This window comes from Lissotriton helveticus, chromosome 1_1 (genome assembly GCF_964261635.1).
Source record: "Lissotriton helveticus chromosome 1_1, aLisHel1.1, whole genome shotgun sequence".
In the NCBI taxonomy this organism is placed as follows: Eukaryota; Metazoa; Chordata; class Amphibia; order Caudata; family Salamandridae; genus Lissotriton; species Lissotriton helveticus.
The window spans coordinates 138,521,437-138,540,589 of NC_136057.1; the positions used below are offsets into that span (position 1 = coordinate 138,521,437).

Sequence of the window (19,153 nt, forward strand, 5' to 3'; positions counted from 1 at the left end):
CCTGCGCCCCACCTCTCCACCCTGTCCAATTTTAAAGCCCCCAGACCTACCTGGCTTTTCTTTCCTGCCCACACCAGGGAGGTCAATTAACTGTCCAGTTTCTTCAATGTAGCTCTAGGTAGGGGACACTGAGTTCTGCAACACATGTAAACAACGTGGCATGACTGCCATTTTTGCTGTTGTGTCTCTTCCTGCCACTGAGAGTGGGAGCTTATTCCAAAGGAGGATGGAAGCCTGCAGGCCAGTCAGACCCTACCCATGTTGTATTGTACTGCTGCTCCACCACCCAAGCCACCTGTATCCCCATGTAGAGACATCACTAAAGCTCCCATCTCAACCCTACTGCAAGGAGCTGTTCTTGTGGTCTGCTCCTCAACCCAGATAGTGAGAACATGAGGGACTTTCCCAGGGCAACATATAGGCACCACGCAACCCCAAATCTCCACAGCTAATCTAGTAGACGGGGCACGATACCTCTGGTTGGCCTAAATACAGCAGCCCATCATCCACATGCAACGAGATGACATGTTTCACATCTCCCACCTGGATACTCCACTGCCCCAACTTCCTTCATAGGCATTTGCTCAGTGGCTCCATAGCAAGGGCAAATAGGAGCAGAGAGAGCGGTCAGCTCTGCCTAGTGCCACGCTCAATATTCCATCCTTCTAAAATGTCTCCCCGTATAGGACCAGGGCCACTGGGCTTGAGTATAATCAGGCGACCCCCTATCTAAACTTGGGCCAAATCACATCTGTGAGAGCACCGCCCACAAATACTCCCGGCTTACAGTGTCCAATGCCTTTTCAGTTATGTTATGTTATGTCATATTTAATTTATAGAGCGCACAGCTACTCGAAAGTGTCCTGGCGCTAGCTACAGAAAGAGAAAATGCACGCAGATCAGAGACTAAAACAGCAATGTTTTCAGCTTTTTCTTGAACAGCAGAGGGTCCTCAGTATCCCGAAGAGCCAAAGGCAGCATGTTCCAAACCACACTGGCTTTGCGCACGAAGAAATTCTCGCCAAGTCTTTGGCGGTAAAACCTAGGGGTCTGCATCAGCAGCTGACCAGACGAGCGCAGTTGTCTTCCTGGTGTATAAAAAGCAAACCTCTTCTTCAAGTAAATGGGATCCAGCCCATAGAGAGCCCTATGTGCAATAGTTAGCATTTCGAATTTCAAACGGGATTCTACTGGTAGCCAGTGTAAGGAGCGCAAATAATTATGCACACTGTGCCTAGTTTTTAAACCCAGAAGCAGTCTAGCTGCAGAGTTTTGAACGACTTGCAGTTTCTTAGTAAGAGAACCCGGGTTGCTGACCAGAAAGGCATTTGCGTAGTCCAATCGGGACAAGATAAGGGCACCGACCACAGTTTCTCTGGCACTACCTGGTAGAAGGGGAAGAAACTTCCTCAAGGCTTTCAAGATGCCAAAGCAGTTCCCAGCCAGTCCCTTTATGTTATATTGTTATGTTATATTTCTTTTGTATAGCGCGCGGCGACTCAAAAAGAGTATCCCGGCGCTTTAACAGCGAGACCTACGGTAGAATAACATAACACGACAATAAAAACAGAGAAGGAATGAAATAAAAAAGAGGGAAAGAAAGGCCTATAGAGTAAACAACCAAGTCTTTAGACCCTTCCTAAAAGCCAACAGGCTGGTAGCGCCCCGGAGTGTCAACGGCAAAGAGTTCCACAGCTGGGGTGCCCGCAATCCAAAGGAGCGACCACCGATACGAGCTCTTTTCACGCGAGGCACCACAGCCAGAAACTGTGACTCCGATCTAAGCACCCGGGCCGGATGGTAAAAGGACAGTCTCCTTTGGAGGTACTTTGCGCCTCCAGAGTGAAGGGCCTTATAGGCCAAAGTCAGTGTCTTAAAAATAATACGCTTGCGGATAGGCAGCCAGTGTAGGGCCTGCAAGAGGCCCGTCACACTTGCTCGCCTATTTAAGCCATAAATGGCTCTTGCCGCAGCGTTCTGCGTCACCTGGAGGCGCTGTAGCAGATACTCCGGCAGGCCCAGGTACAGGACGTTGGCATAGTCCAGCCTGGACCCGATCAGAGCCTGCACAGTCAGTTTCCGGTGTTCTTCCGACAGAAGGGGCAGAAACTTCCTTAGTACCTTGAGGAGACCGAAGCAGGTGCCCGTCACTCCCAGAATCTGGGCTCTCATCGACAAGCCCTTGTCCATCTTAACCCCCAGATTCTTGGCAACTAAAGATGGGGAGGAAGGTGGAAACATGTTGATAGGCCACCAGTCATGCCAGTCAGGGTCCGACGTACACCCAAAGAAGAGCACCTCAGACTTCTCAGAATTGCACTTGAGGCCATTCAAATGAAACCATCTGAAAACAGCCCCAAGGCAATCCCGGATGCTCTCCCCGTTAAAATCTCCTCCCCTCTCACAGGAGAAGAGGAGCTGTGTGTCGTCGGCATAGGACACGATCCGGGCCCCGAAAGACTCCGCCAGTGCCGCCAAAGGGGTCATAAAGATGTTAAAAAGGGTCGGGCTCAAAATAGAGCCCTGAGGGACCCCAACACCCAGTGGCGGCATCACAGCAGAGTCCGGGGGGGTCCAGACCGTTTGTCGGCGGTCGGCTAGAAATGATGAAAACCAGCTGAGCACCGTCCCCCTGAGGCCTATCTCGTAAAGTCTCGAGAGAAGGCCATCATGGGGGACGGTGTCGAACGCCGCCGACAGGTCCAACATGACCAGCATGGCCTTGCCTCCGGAGTCCAGAACTCCTTTGATGTCTTCCGACACCTCCAGGAGTGCTGTTTCAGTACTGAGATTGGGGCGGAAGCCCGATTGGGAGGCATGCAAAAGCTCATGCGATTCCAAGAAGTTGGAGAGCACCATCTGAATGTGCTTCTCCAAAATTTTCATCAGGGCAGGCAAGAGAGAAATTGGTCTATAATTGACCAGCGTCTCAGGATCGAGGCCAGGCTTCTTCAGCAGGGGAATTACCATAGCCTGTTTCCACGCTAGTGGGACCAGACCCTGGCTCAGTGATAGGTTTAGAAGAGGGTTGACCAGGGGATTTAAGACTTCCGCCATTCTAGATAGAAACTTCGCCGGGCAGGGGTCCAGGGGCGAACCGGATTTAAGCGCGCCCATAAGTCCTAACGACTCAGCGGCTGAAAGAAGGGGGAAGACTACCAGCGACGGGCCTGGTGAAGCTACCAGGTGCGGGTTCTCCTCTATACAGGTTACACCAGCAGGCACCGCCAGATGGAAAGAGTCCTGGATAAGCTTTATCTTGCCAGTAAAAAACTTAGCAAGGTCCGCGGCCCAGGACTTTAGGGGCATATCATGGGAAACATTCGAGCGAGGAGCTGTAAATTCCCTCACAATGGAAAAGATTTCCTTGCAGGAGTTAGAGGCAGCCTCTATTCTCCCAGCAAGGTAAACCCTTTTCCCAAGACGAATGTCCCGCTGATATGCCTTAACCGCAGTCTTGTAAAGCAGTTTTGCCTCAGGATCATATTGGGCACGCCAAACTCTTTCCGCCACCCTGCAAGACTGTCGGGCGATCGCCAGTGTCGCCGTGAACCACGGGGCCGAAACTCGTTTCGATGTAGAACGGGGGACCATCACTGGAGCAAGATCGTTGAGTCTGTCCAGTAACCAGCCCTGCAGCGCTTCCAAGTCCTTCTCAAGATCCCCTGTAAGGGGGCACGGATGATTAGCGCCGCCTGCGCGAGCATTGCGGGAGTTACAGAGTGATAAGCCCGGTGGGCGCGACGCTGTTGCAGAGACCCAGTGTTGACAGGTCTCATCGTGCCTTTGACCAAAAATGTGGCCAGCCTATGGTCCCACCAAAGCACCGGTATTATCTCCTTAACCTCAAGAGGAGAGGTCGAAAAAACCTGGTCCAGGGTGTGCCCCTTCACATGGGTGGGTCCCAAGAGAAACGGAGTCAGGCCCAAGGGGGCGGTGGCCTCCAAAAATTTGATGGTATCCGAGCCTGATGGGTCATCCATGTGGATGTTAAAGTCTCCAGCGACAATACACTGATCCGCTTTGAGAACCAGCCCAGATAGGACTGACTCAAAATCTTCCAAAAAGGTGCCCAAAGGGCCAGGTGGTCTGTAAACCAACAGACCCTTGAAAGATTGGTGAGGTGCCAGGGTGATGGAGAAAGCAAGGGACTCAGAGCCACGGATGTCATCAACCGGCAGAATGGAACAAGCCACACTTTCCTGCACCACCAAAGCCACTCCTCCGCCCCTGCCCTTGAGCCTGTCCTGCCTATAGATATTGTAGCCAGGAGGAATAGCCGCTGCCACATCAGGGTTGGAGAAATCCCCCAACCAGGTCTCAGTTAACATGAGACAGAGGGGCTTTTCCAGATCTAAAAGGTCAAGGATATCCTGCGCATGCCTAGCCAGAGATCTGGTATTAAGCAGCATGCAAAGATGGCCAACATGCTCGATCCTGTGTGGAGAACCAGACGCCAAGATTTTTTGCGGCACCTTTGTTCTCAGTTGGTCGAGGAAACCCAGGCGGCCAAAGCCTTTCCCTAAAGTCCGTTGTGAACGAGCCATAAAGAAGCACTTCGGATTTACCCTCGTTACATTTCAGCTGAGTATTAGCCAGCCACTGAAAGACTGAGGACAGACAGTGTTGGGCCGCCACTACTGAATCATCCTCCTTGCTCCATGAAAACAGAAGCTGGGTGTCGTCTGCATATGCCATCACTTTAGCCCCTAATGACTCCCTAAGATAAACCAGCGGAGTCACATAGATGTTGAAAAGTAAGGAGCTAAGCGATGACCCCTGCGGTACATCCGTGGCCACTGGCTTAGGCACAGAGGCACACGGAGGAAGCCAGACCTGCTGTGACCGACCGTCCAAAAAGGACCTAATCCACCGCAGAGCCGAGCTCGAAATGCCTATCTCTGCCAGACGGTCGAGAAGCAGAGCATGGGGCACGGTGTCGAATGCCGCAGAGAGATACAGCATAACCAGTGTGGCTCTCCCGCCAGCATCCAAACACTCCCGGATCGCCTCTGACACCTCTAACAGAGCTGACTCCGTGCAATACAAAGCACGGAAGCCCGATTGTGCCGGATGGAGTAAACCTGATACCTCAACATAGTTGGTAAGATGAGAGGCAACCACATTTTCGCATACCTTAGCCAAACTTGGTATGAGCGAAATAGGGCGGTAGTTCTCAGGTAGCAGGGGGTCAAGAGACGGCTTTTTAAGGAGAGGCAGGATCAAGGCCTGCTTCCATACCATTGGGACATACGCCTCTCGGAGCGACTGATTAACCATTAGGTTCACTTCTAGGTTAATGGTCTCTGCCACATCAGACAAAAGCCTGGCGACACACGGGTCATTGGGTGAACCCGACTTAAGTGTCCTGAGAATTCTGAGCGAACTAGGCAAGTCTACTGCTCTAAACGTGGAAAACATGGAGGCAGATGCGCCCATTGGCACCACCAGCAGCTCACCTGTAGGTTTCCTAGAGGAAATAGAAAACGCCTCTTGGATGCTGGATATTTTATCCTTGAAAAACTGTGCCAAAGTGTTGCACCAGGTCTCCGAGATAGGTGCCCCCGCCACATGGGCGCTAGGGGCTAAGAAGTTCTGCACAATGGCAAACATTTCTTTTGAATTGTTGTTGGCCCGATCAATGCGAGCAGAGTAGTATAATCCTTTGGCCGCACAAATGGCCGCGTAGTAAAGTTTCTGTTTGGTTCACAGGGCGTGTTTGTCCATAGAGCCATAGCCCCTGGCACGCCATACTCTCTCCAAAGATTTGCATGCATGTTTCAACGTCCTCAGCTCAGCGGTAAACCAGGGCTTAGAGGGGGACTCTCTCCTCAGCCTAGGTTGACATGATGCCACCAGGATAGTGACCGAGCTAGAAATCCAGTTAGCAAACTGAGCCAAATTATCCTCCAGGCCCGGGGTCCAATTTCCTAGTAAAAGGTTGGCGATGACAGTTGGCCAGCCGTGGAGAATGATTAATGTCCCATGAAAAAAATATGGGAAAATGATCTGACCAAGTGACTGGTCTAGGCCTCACCACCAATAAAGGAAAATTAGAGCAAACGGTGTCCACGGTGTGACCTCCTTGATGGGTGGGGTGATTAACCCATTGGGACAAGTTGGCCAAGTGCAAGGAATCCAAAAAGGCTGCAGAGTCGGTTGTATCAATAAGTATCCTAGGCGACCCAGGTCTGTACCCTACACTGACTGCATGACGTGTACAAGTCTTCTGATGTTACTAGTGGTTCTCCTAGTGGGTATAAAGCCACACTGATCCTCTTGTACCAGTGATCTGACCACGCCCTGCAACCTGTTGGTGAGCTCTTTAGACAGCACTTTACTATCCATGTTCATCATGTACAATGAGCGATAAGACCCAACCACGGTAGGGTCCCTGTCTGCCTAGGGAGCATCGCAACCACCGCCTCCCGCATTGAGTGGGTCGGTCCTTCGCCACTGAAAGATTTCCAGCATTCGATCCACAAGCAGATCTCCATACGTTTGTTGGAGCTCTGGTGGGAGCCCACCCATTCCCAGAGACTTATTCCTGGACATTACTTTAATGGGCAGTTTTTTACTCCTCTATGGTAATATCTGCATTTAAGACCCCCAGTTGATCTGGTTTGCCACAAAGGAAGAGCCATCTCTTCCAAAAAAAGCCAGAGAGCTCTCACCCACACGTCTTGGATGCTGATTGTAGGGCTGAGCTATCTCCTCCTGCAGTGTGGCATTAAGCAAAGCCTGAGACGCCACTGTGTCACCCCTCCTGTCTTTCAATGCCAAAATCAGGGGAACTGGGGACTCAGGTCTTGGCATCCATGCCACCAACCAGCCCGGTCTACCTCGCTCCCTATGGAGTTGCAGCCTATATTCATGGAGGATAAACTTATCCAGCCTATCCCAGGTATCTCCTGCAGACTACCGTACTGCTAATGTGTCTACCTCTGCTTGGGGTGTGCCACCCCCTGCCCTCTGCAGGCGTACCGACCTAACTTCCCAGATCTCTTTGCAGCTAATTGGTTATACCATAAATGTTATAAAGGCGCCCCCTCCCCCAGACCGGCACTTGGTTGAACCTCAATTCTCCTCCAGGAAACCCTCAATCGTGTCCTTCAAGTTTGCCCTAAACACAATATCCCCCAGTGTCTCTGGGCCAAGCAGTCAGGTGGGAATAGGGGGGCTGCGCATTGCCCAGGTATACACTAGCAAAACCGGTGCATGATCAGAGAGAAACCTGCCCAGATGAGTCACTGAGGCCACCCCAAAGCCAGCAAGCTTGTAAGTAGAGTCCTGTCCAATCTGCTATATATGTGGTAGACAAGTGAGTGAAACCTGAATTCCCTAAGAAAGGGGTACTTTGCCCACCAGATGTCCACTCATGCCACCCGTCCCATCAGATCAACCAGTGTTTCCATCATCACTTCCTCGGATGTGACCTGTCTAAATTCCCATCCACCACACAATTAAAGTCCCCATCCCATATCATGGACATCCTCTCCAGAACTTATGTGACCCAACACACAACAAGTCTGTGATTCATGTAACTTAAGTTTACTTAACACTGTTTCGAACATATCTGTAAAGTGCTCTGATACCCCAGGGTCTTGCCAGAACTATATAAAATTCTTTAAATGAATCCCCAGGTAGGGCATCAGTACATTGAGCACGGACAGATAGAACTGTCTGTCATCATGGTAAACATTACCAGCCCTCCACGTGACGCCGTCCATACCACCACCCCATGCATAGGAGGAGTATGTGGAAGACTAGAACTGCCTCCTCCCTGTTCTTCTTTATATTGTCCACCCCGGTGTCTGACAAGTGAGTCTCCTGGAGGAAGACAATGACTATCTTGTAACGCGTAAGATATTTGTGTACCTTATATCACATCATGCAAACCCCTTACATTCCAGGGGATTATGTTGACTTCTCCTGTCATATCCATGCATGATAACCTGTTAACCGCTCCTGTGAGGGGTGAGAGCATCTACCTAGCCTGCTTTTTGTAGCAGTATCACTCCACCTCACTTCAAAGAACTTCATGTGTCGCCTCTGTATCATCATATTGCACTTACTGCTCGAGGAAAGCCAACAGACACTTAACAAAAGCACATAAACCCCCCTGGGTAAGGGAAACACCCATTACAATGCAGTCATTACAATGGCCTACCTTTACAACGCAACTGCCTTTACATCTCATGCCATTACAATGTATGCCATTGCAACGCATGTCAACACAACGCATGCCATTACAACACATACCATTACAACGCATGCCATTACAACGCATTATAAGGAAAGTAATGGAGATTATTTTAGTATTAGGGTGGGTATGGGTTTTGGGGTACATGGAAATAGTAATTTTTACCCCTACTTTATCCAACACTTACCCTCCCATTGCACTCACTGGAGAGGGAATAGTAATTTTAACCCTTGCACTATTCAACACTGACCCTACTGTTGCCCTAAAAGTATTATGTGTTTTGACGGTATGCGTTGTAATGGTATGTGTTCTAATGGAATGCATTGTAATGGTAGTTTTAAAAAATGCGTTGTAATGACATGCGTTGTAAAATCATGCAATGTAATGGTAGTTGCGATGTAAAGACTGCGTTGATAAAAAAGCATGCATTGTAATTGCATGCATTATAACGTCATATATTCCCCTGGGTAACCCCCCTGAACTGAATATGTAATGTTCCCCATATAGACTATGGGCACTGGGGCAGGTGCTCATCCACTTTTTAACTGTATCCTACATGAATCCTGTAATGGCGGAGCAGCCTCACTACCTCCATCGATCATGGAGCCAGAAGTGGCAGGTACCAGTCTGGGAGTGCTCACCTCCTCAGCATCCCTAGCTAAGGTGCCAGCAACAGGAGCAGGCAACTAGCAGGCAGGAGCCCACGTACCTTCTCAATGCGGTTGTCCACGACCTGCATTAGGTAGGTCCTCAGGTTGGTGGGGCTTTGGCAAAGGGGGGAATGGGAGAGCAGGAAACCTGGCATGGGCGCTGAAACCAGGCAGCAACGAGCTGCCAAGTGTGAGAGAAAGGCAGAGAGAAGCTGACGCTGGCAGCAGGAGCAGGCAACTAGCAGGCAGGAGCCCAGGTGCCTTCTCAGTCTATTGATGGAAGCTTTGAGCAAGCACAGGCCGTGGAGACAGGCATGTTATATTGATTAGTGTATCGCACTAACCAACCGAGAATGTATCCAGGCGCTTGGGCAGGTGTGTAGGTTTGTGTTCCCCAAAGTGCATCTATGAGGGGGGTAGGGAGACACACAGTAGTGCAGAGCCATGCAGAGCCCGAGGGGTATCTGGGGAGAGAGGCAGCTGAGGGAATGGGTGCAGGGCCCAAGGGTTGGAAGGCTGGGGAGACAGGGAGTTCTGGCTGCAGAGTGCCAGGGCATGAGAGCCTGCTGGGGGTAAGAGGTTCCTGAATCCTGTGCTGGGGGTGTAACAGGAGCCTCAGTGCAACCTCTGCACCCCTAGAGGCCTAGGCTGCAGGGCGTGCATACCAGCAAACAATTGCAAGAGCTAGGTAAATTGGGAAACCCTGTTAGACTTTGTGAGGCACTGGGCTATCAGAATGCCCAGTGGGCCAATCTATTGTTCTTTTTGTGTCCCATATGACTTTTGTGTGAATGTTTATTACTAACTGGACCTTTAACCCTCTGTGTCTTACCTGGGTGGCAGGTATCAGAATGCCCAGTGGGCCAATCTATTGTTCTTTTTGTGTCCCATATGACTTTTGTGTGAATGTTTATTACTAACTGGACCTTTAACCCTCTGTGTCTTACCTGGGTGGCAGGTATCAGAATGCCCAGTGGGCCAATCTATTGTTCTTTTTGTGTCCCATATGACTTTTGTGTGAATGTTTATTACTAACCGGACCTTTAACCCTCTGTGTCTTACCTGGGTGGCAGGTATCAGAATGCCCAGTGGGCCAATCTATTGTTCTTCTTGTGTCCCATATGACTTTTGTGTGAATGTTTATTACTAACCGGACCTTTAACCCTCTGTGTCTTACCTGGGTGGCAGGTATCAGAATGCCCAGTGGGCCAATCTATTGTTCTTCTTGTGTCCCATATGACTTTTGTGTGAATGTTTATTACTAACCGGACCTTTAACCCTCTGTGTCTTACCTGGGTGGCAGGTATCAGAATGCCCAATGGGCCAATCTATTGTTCTTTTTGTGTCCCATATGACTTTTGTGTGAATGTTTATTACTAACCGGACCTTTAACCCTCTGTGTCTTACCTGGGTGGCAGGTATCAGAATGCCCAGTGGGCCAATCTATTGTTCTTTTTGTGTCCCATATGACTTTTGTGTGAATGTTTATTACTAACCGGACCTTTAACCCTCTGTGTCTTACCTGGGTGGCAGGTATCAGAATGCCCAGTGGGCCAATCTATTGTTCTTTTTGTGTCCCATATGACTTTTGTGTGAATGTTTATTACTAACCGGACCTTTAACCCTCTGTGTCTTACCTGGGTGGCAGGTATCAGAATGCCCAGTGGGCCAATCTATTGTTCTTCTTGTGTCCCATATGACTTTTGTGTGAATGTTTATTACTAACCGGACCTTTAACCCTCTGTGTCTTACCTGGGTGGCAGGTATCAGAATGCCCAGTGGGCCAATCTATTGTTCTTTTTGTGTCCCATATGACTTTTGTGTGAATGTTTATTACTAACCGGACCTTTAACCCTCTGTGTCTTACCTGGGTGGCAGGTATCAGAATGCCCAGTGGGCCAATCTATTGTTCTTTTTGTGTCCCATATGACTTTTGTGTGAATGTTTATTACTAACCGGACCTTTAACCCTCTGTGTCTTACCTGGGTGGCAGGTATCAGAATGCCCAGTGGGCCAATCTATTGTTCTTTTTGTGTCCCATATGACTTTTGTGTGAATGTTTATTACTAACCGGACCTTTAACCCTCTGTGTCTTACCTGGGTGGCAGGTATCAGAATGCCCAGTGGGCCAATCTATTGTTCTTTTTGTGTCCCATATGACTTTTGTGTGAATGTTTATTACTAACCGGACCTTTAACCCTCTGTGTCTTACCTGGGTGGCAGGTATCAGAATGCCCAGTGGGCCAATCTATTGTTCTTTTTGTGTCCCATATGACTTTTGTGTGAATGTTTATTACTAACTGGACCTTTAACCCTCTGTGTCTTACCTGGGTGGCAGGTATCAGAATGCCCAGTGGGCCAATCTATTGTTCTTTTTGTGTCCCATATGACTTTTGTGTGAATGTTTATTACTAACCGGACCTTTAACCCTCTGTGTCTTACCTGGGTGGCAGGTATCAGAATGCCCAGTGGGCCAATCTATTGTTCTTTTTGTGTCCCATATGACTTTTGTGTGAATGTTTATTACTAACCGGACCTTTAACCCTCTGTGTCTTACCTGGGTGGCAGGTATCAGAATGCCCAGTGGGCCAATCTATTGTTCTTTTTGTGTCCCATATGACTTTTGTGTGAATGTTTATTACTAACCGGACCTTTAACCCTCTGTGTCTTACCTGGGTGGCAGGTATCAGAATGCCCAGTGGGCCAATCTATTGTTCTTTTTGTGTCCCATATGACTTTTGTGTGAATGTTTATTACTAACCGGACCTTTAACCCTCTGTGTCTTACCTGGGTGGCAGGTATCAGAATGCCCAGTGGGCCAATCTATTGTTCTTTTTGTGTCCCATATGACTTTTGTGTGAATGTTTATTACTAACCGGACCTTTAACCCTCTGTGTCTTACCTGGGTGGCAGGTATCAGAATGCCCAGTGGGCCAATCTATTGTTCTTCTTGTGTCCCATATGACTTTTGTGTGAATGTTTATTACTAACCGGACCTTTAACCCTCTGTGTCTTACCTGGGTGGCAGGTATCAGAATGCCCAGTGGGCCAATCTATTGTTCTTTTTGTGTCCCATATGACTTTTGTGTGAATGTTTATTACTAACTGGACCTTTAACCCTCTGTGTCTTACCTGGGTGGCAGGTATCAGAATGCCCAGTGGGCCAATCTATTGTTCTTTTTGTGTCCCATATGACTTTTGTGTGAATGTTTATTACTAACTGGACCTTTAACCCTCTGTGTCTTACCTGGGTGGCAGGTATCAGAATGCCCAGTGGGCCAATCTATTGTTCTTTTTGTGTCCCATATGACTTTTGTGTGAATGTGTATTACTAACCGGACCTTTAACCCTCTGTGTCTTACCTGGGTGGCAGGTATCAGAATGCCCAGTGGGCCAATCTATTGTTCTTTTTGTGTCCCATATGACTTTTGTGTGAATGTTTATTACTAACCGGACCTTTAACCCTCTGTGTCTTACCTGGGTGGCAGGTATCAGAATGCCCAGTGGGCCAATCTATTGTTCTTTTTGTGTCCCATATGACTTTTGTGTGAATGTTTATTACTAACCGGACCTTTAACCCTCTGTGTCTTACCTGGGTGGCAGGTATCAGAATGCCCAGTGGGCCAATCTATTGTTCTTTTTGTGTCCCATATGACTTTTGTGTGAATGTTTATTACTAACCGGACCTTTAACCCTCTGTGTCTTACCTGGGTGGCAGGTATCAGAATGCCCAGTGGGCCAATCTATTGTTCTTTTTGTGTCCCATATGACTTTTGTGTGAATGTGTATTACTAACCGGACCTTTAACCCTCTGTGTCTTACCTGGGTGGCAGGTATCAGAATGCCCAGTGGGCCAATCTATTGTTCTTTTTGTGTCCCATATGACTTTTGTGTGAATGTTTATTACTAACCGGACCTTTAACCCTCTGTGTCTTACCTGGGTGGCAGGTATCAGAATGCCCAGTGGGCCAATCTATTGTTCTTTTTGTGTCCCATATGACTTTTGTGTGAATGTTTATTACTAACCGGACCTTTAACCCTCTGTGTCTTACCTGGGTGGCAGGTATCAGAATGCCCAGTGGGCCAATCTATTGTTCTTTTTGTGTCCCATATGACTTTTGTGTGAATGTTTATTACTAACCGGACCTTTAACCCTCTGTGTCTTACCTGGGTGGCAGGTGGTGGATGCAGTCATGGAGCAGACAAGCAGTGGAGGTTTCTGCGGCAACGACGGAATGATGCAAATGTCCCTGCCTTCGCTGCCCTTCGGAGGAATTGGTATGACGGATAAGTGTTTTTGCTTGAGCCTGGTGGTGCATGCATGCGATGCATGTGTACATGCCTGCACACACGTGGCCTTTACCTGATTTCTGTCCCTTTCTGAACAGCCTGTTCCAGCCTGGATTGGTTGTGAGCAGGATCACCCAGCCTCTGGTAGGAGGATGCCAGAAACGCAGCAGGATTTCAGTATGTGCATCCGTTCTGGAATAACATGCTGATAATATTGTCAGAGGGGTCCTAGCTGCAGCCAGTTCTAAGAATCCAGATCTACTCAGAGAGTCCTTATAGTAAGTCAAGTCAAACATCACTCGCCCAGGCATAGCTAAGCTCAAACAGGCATTTAATAAAACCTCACAACTTGATACAAGCAAAGAGAAAAGAGTTGTAAATGAAAAGGAGGGTGGGAGCACACTACCTCACATCCCAGCACTCAAATTACCCCCAAAGAATTGTGGTAAATGCAGGGGTGCTCAATTGATGCCCAAAGTCTTCTCTGGTCTCTGTATTACTCACTGGGTGCACGTGCATCAACACAAGCTCGTCAGCTCTGTAGCTGAAGGGAGCCTTTTCAAACACAAGGAGGGTGGGAGGGAGCACACTGCCTCACATCCCAGCACTCAATCTGTCCCAGTGCATCATGGTAAATGCAGTGCATGATAACACTTCAGTAGGAGTCTTTAATTCTTCACTCTTGTTGGTGCAGCGCGTGTTGTGTAACTCTGGACACGTGTTTCTGGATTAATTCCTTCATCAGTAGAGAGACTGTGAGCAGCATTGCCAGCACCCCCACATTTAACTTGTTATTTTCTACTGAAGAAGGACAATAATCCTGAAACACATGTCTAGAGACACACAGCACTGGCTGCACCAACAACGATGAATACTAAAGACTTTCAACTGAAGTTAGGGTTATCATGGACTGCATTTACAAAGATGCATCTGAGTAGGAAGGTAGAATCCTTCTAGCATGGTTACCCCCACTTTTTGCCAGGTGTCAGTGTGTTTTTGACTTAGTCTGACTGGGATTCTGCTAATCAGGACCCCAGTCCCTGGTAAGTACTTCTGTACACCCACAATTGGCTACTGGTGTACCCTTGTAAGTCCCTAGTATATGGTACTAAGGTACCCAGAGCATAGGTACCTCAGGGGTCTCCTTTGGGCTGCAGCATGTATTGTGCCACCCATGGGAGTCCACTTAAATCATGGCAACTGGCCTGCCATTGCAGCCTGTGTGGGTTGGTGTTTGCACCTCTCTCAGCAGATATAAGTTTTCTTATATCTGAGGTCGCTGCACTTAAAACCTATAAGTCACCCCTATGGCAGGCTCCTCGGTCCTGAGGGCAGGGTGCTTGGTTATAAGTGTGAGGTTGCCCCAGCATAAGCAGGACAACCTTACTAACCCCAGAGTCGATTCTCCAGGCTTTGAAAGTGCGATTAGCCATTTTAATACATATAGTGGACATCAGTCATTATGAGGTGTCTAACTATATAATGGCCGCACAGAACCCAGTCATGTTTGGTATCAAACATTTTGGAATCATGCACCAACACTGAATCTAGTGTTAGAAATATGGTCCCATGTACTGGGGGGCTCCCTTGGGGTACCCCCTTGTACTACCGGTAACAGCCTTTCAGGGTCTGACAGCAAGCTACTGTGGCTGCTGACCACAGACATGATTCTGCCCTACTGCTTCTGAGCCAAGCTCGAGCAGGGGAAGGTAGAACAATTGGTTTCCTGTCGCAGGAAGGTGTGACCCCCTCCGAGACAGGATTTAGAGTATTGGCCGGGGGTGGGGGCACTTGCCAGCGCTACCAGACTGCTTTGAAGGGCACATTTGGTGCCCTCCTTGCATTCTCCAGTTTGAGTCAGTTCAGAAGCCCTTGGCTCCAACTCTGGCACAAAACTGGATAAAGGACATGAAAGTATCCTCCTCGCTGTCCAGTCCCTCCTCTTGGAGGAGCCCCTGAGTTGTCCCAACCCCTGTCTTAGAGTATAAAAGGGCTTACCTGTGGGTGGCTCTTCAGATTCGTCGTAGTTGTAGTGCAAGGGGCAGGGCAGTTCTATGTTGTTGTTACAATAAGATTGGTCGATGTTGTCAGGCTGTTTTTTTAAATCAGCTCGGCAAGGCCGGACTAGGAACCCAAAGCAGCCCTGGCAATTTTTGTCAGACCAGCACCTGGGGGGGTGGGGGGGAGTCAAGTGTGAAGTGCTGCTGCTTTTGTTACTGGGAGCCACTGCAAAATTCGCCCCAGTAACAAAACTGGCCCCCACTGCTTCAAAATCGGTCCCACCCATCCAGCCTCCAGGGGAAATGCCTGAAGCTCTTTACAGCCAGTCCGGCCTTGCAGCTCAGACTCTTCAATATCAGCAGTGGATAGCATGAGATGTTTCCAGGTTTTCTGAGTGCACTAGACGCAAGCTATGTGGGAGAGTTAAGAATCCGGTGCACATGTCTTTCATGGCAGTGCCCCTGCCCTGACTCCACAAGCTCCTCACCTCCCTCTCCTTCAGTTGTTACACAGTTCAACTGCATATTCTATACTGTGCCAACCTTCTTTTTTTCTCTGTTGCTCTGCAGGGAACAGCGGCATGGGGAAGTACCATGGCAAGGTTACCTTCGACACCTTCTCGCACCACCGGGGCGTGCTCCTGCGAGGCTTCGGAATGGAGAGCCTTAACGCCATCCGATACCCACCCTACACTGAGCGCAACCTGAGCCTCCTGAAATCCTCTATTGGGGACAAGGGCAATGGAGCCTGCACCATCCTCTGAGCCCACAGTCAAGACCTAGAAGAACTCAGTGGAGGGGGCTGAAAAACAGGAAGGGACAGAGGCTCACTTCCACTGGTGTCCCCACAAACCACTCTATGGAATGTAGACCAAAGCCTCCCTTGTCTCTTACAAGCACACTCACCAAGGGGCAAACTTAGAGATTATCATAGACCCCTGCCTTTAAAAGGTCAGTAGGGCTGAGGCGGAGTCAGTGGTATGTGGAGCTTTTGTCAATGACTGACATGTCCACAGTCAAACCAGCTTTTCATTGGAACCAACCCTCTCATATTCCACGTGTTGGCTTCTTGATCTCTGCTCAGCCCTCATTGCTCCTGCAGACACCCTTCCCAAGTGTTAAATGTGCCACTACAGTTACTTTGTGCCTTATAAATGGCCCACGTGCTATTTTAAGTTCCTTTCCTAGCAGTATATTTTTCTGTACTATAGCCTGTAATCATATGTTTCTTAACTTCTCTCTTGAGTCTATCAGCCTAAATGTTCCTTCTGAAGTTATCACATACCTTCACACTGCTGCTAGTTCAATATTCTCTTAGTCCCTCACTTCTAAACTGTCTCTTCGGCCTCTCGCTTCTGTTACCACATCAACTGTTCCTAGAAACAAACGGAGCGCTAGTATCGGGCGCAATAGAATGAAAAACGTGAACATTCAGGGCTGATTCACAAAGGTAATCTTACACCTGAAGTCTAAGTTTAGGCCTGAAGTCTGAGGGGCTCATCTACAAGCCCTGTGCGCAGCTGGAACGTGACATTCAGGTAGCGCACAGGGCTTATCCATATCTACAAGGCCACGTAAAGCCACCCTGCGTGGCTTTTCATGGCCGTGTAGATATGGAGGGCCCGATTCACAGAATGAACTTAAGACTCAATCCTAAACTTACTACTATTTTGGTATTCACAGAATGCACTTACTACTTTTGGCATTCACAGAATGAACTTACTACTTTTGGTATTCACAGAAGTTAGGAATTTGTCTTAAGTCTGTCTTAAGTTTGTCTTAAGTTTGTCTTAAGACAAACTTAAGACAAAATCCTAACTTCTGTGAATACCAAAAGTAGTAAGTTCATTCTGTGAATGCCAAAAGTAGTAAGTGCATTCTGTGAATACCAAAATAGTAGTAAGTTTAGGATTGAGTCTTAAGATCATTCTGTGAATCGGGCCCACTGTGATTCAATGCAATGCAAGTCACTGCGTTGCCTCACACTGTGATGGAGAGGCATGCCATGGGCATCCTGGGTATCACCAATGGCATATGCCACATTTCCAGATTTACAACAAGCTCTGAACCTGGGAATGTGTCAAAAGCCAACGCATCCACAGGGGAGGCATAATGAGGAGAAATAACTTTATTTCTCCTCATTTTTCCTCGTTCTATATGCACACAAACAATCATCCCTACAACGCAGACACCCTGCACCATGCTGCAAGGGTGCCTGCATTGGCGCAAGGCAGCCAATAAAGCACCAGCGCAGGGAAAGAGGACAGGAATTAGGAGTATCTGATAGATACCCCACATTTTCACCCTTTTCTTTTGCTTTAGGGCAGCGCAGCAGGAAGGCTTGCGGTGCTGCCCTGCAGCAAATTATTGTAAATGAAGCCCTAAGTTTAGACTTGAAGTCTAACTTTCGACCTGAAGTCTAAGTTTAGACTTGAAGTCTAAACTTATACTTCAGGTCTAAACCTCGACTTGGGGTCTAACCTTAGACTTCGGGTCTAAGTTTATCTGTGCAAATTGGACCCTCAGTTTAGGCTAATATACACCCTGAGGCAAGGGACCTATGATTGTTCTAACCCCCAAGATTCATAAGTCACAACTAAAGCCTCAGCAGTGCCTACTGTACACCTTGACCACTTCCGCGTCACTCGGACTACACCCGAAAGTTTCAACTGTGAAAGTATTTCTGGCCTTTTGTAATATTTCGTAAACCTTGATCTATGCACAAAAATGACTCAAGGAGAGTATTCTCTTGCTCAGCAAATTAGTTTTAAATTAGTTTTTTTGTATTGTTGTTCTTAATATCGCCAAACGTTTGCTGTTTGATTGCGAGCACACGTGGCTCATTTCCTACTGTGTATGTTTTTACTTTTCACTATCCTGCTGCACAAAAGCTGGTGGAATCAATCCCTGAAGCAACTATGCACATAAAATAAAATTGTTTTCATTTATTGTTTATCATTTTCTCTCTTGTTCATTCGCCTAGTGCATTGAGGACCTAGACATAAGTGGAGCCTTGGCCACAATGATCTAACGTGGCACAATAGTTTGTGAGCCTAGAACCCTGCTCCAAATATCAAAACAAATCTGGCTCAATCTGATCAGTCAACATAGCACTGAGGGCCAGATGTAGGTCACCCAATACCGGTGGGTAACGGCCGAAATTACCGAATTTCGGCCGTTACTGACCGGTATTGGGCTTTCCAGATGTAGGTGGCATTTTTTGTAGGATTCGGTATTTTACCAAATCGGTAATTTAAGGATTCGGTAAAATACCGAATTCTTAACATACCGATTCGGTAAATTACCAAATCCAGGATGTAGGGAGCACTTAAGTTAGTTAATTCCTCAGTCAAGGATTCGTTATTTACCACTAGTTGGTGGTAAATAATGAAAACCTTTGAAAAAGCACTCTGTTTGCTTTTCCAACAGTGCCATGTTGCAGACATACATGCCCTTAGGGCATGTATGTCTGCAACATGTGCACCCATACACAATTAAGGGGTGAAACAGGGTGTCAAAGTGACACCCTACCACCCTTCAATGTTTCCCCCTTTTACCGAATCGGTATTTAACGATTCGGTAATTGACAATCATTCCTATGGGCCCATAGGAATGAATGGCAATTACCTAATCGGTAATTACCGAAACTTACCGATTCGGTAATTGTTACAGAAAAATTACCTACACCCCATTTACCTGTTCTTAAATACCGAATCGGTATGATTCGGTATTTAAGAGTAGGTAAACTGGGATTACCTACATCTTGCCCTGTATGTTTTACCTTTCAGGCACTTGGACCCTGTTGCTCATTGTACCTCAGTTTACGTCGGTGCCTTCCCTTGTCGAAACTGTCGCCTCCTCTTGTACTTGGATGAGGTTCATATCTTTGGCCTTGCAACCATTGTGTCAGGTTTATCAAGCCTTTGCACCACGTCTTAAACTCCTGATAAACTGTTTACTGTGCAGTGGAAAGTTGTCTAAAAGTAACCGATTACTCTGCGTCAAGAGGT

The 19,153-nt window shown here is 47.9% G+C and overlaps 1 protein-coding gene across 2 annotated transcripts in view; it reads left to right on the top strand.

Moving 5' to 3' along the window:
- The window catches only part of LOC144771821 (aldehyde dehydrogenase family 3 member B1-like), a 295,143-nt gene extending 278,364 nt beyond the window's left edge, over positions 1-16,779 (top strand). For both annotated transcript variants that reach the window (XM_078656114.1, XM_078656156.1), the window contains 2 exons: positions 13,032-13,131; positions 15,714-16,779. In XM_078656114.1, the coding sequence (XP_078512240.1) occupies positions 13,032-13,131; positions 15,714-15,907 (294 nt within the window). In that variant the 3' untranslated portion in view covers positions 15,908-16,779. The remainder of the gene's footprint in view (positions 1-13,031; positions 13,132-15,713) is intronic.
- Positions 16,780-19,153: the final 2,374 nt, after the last annotated feature.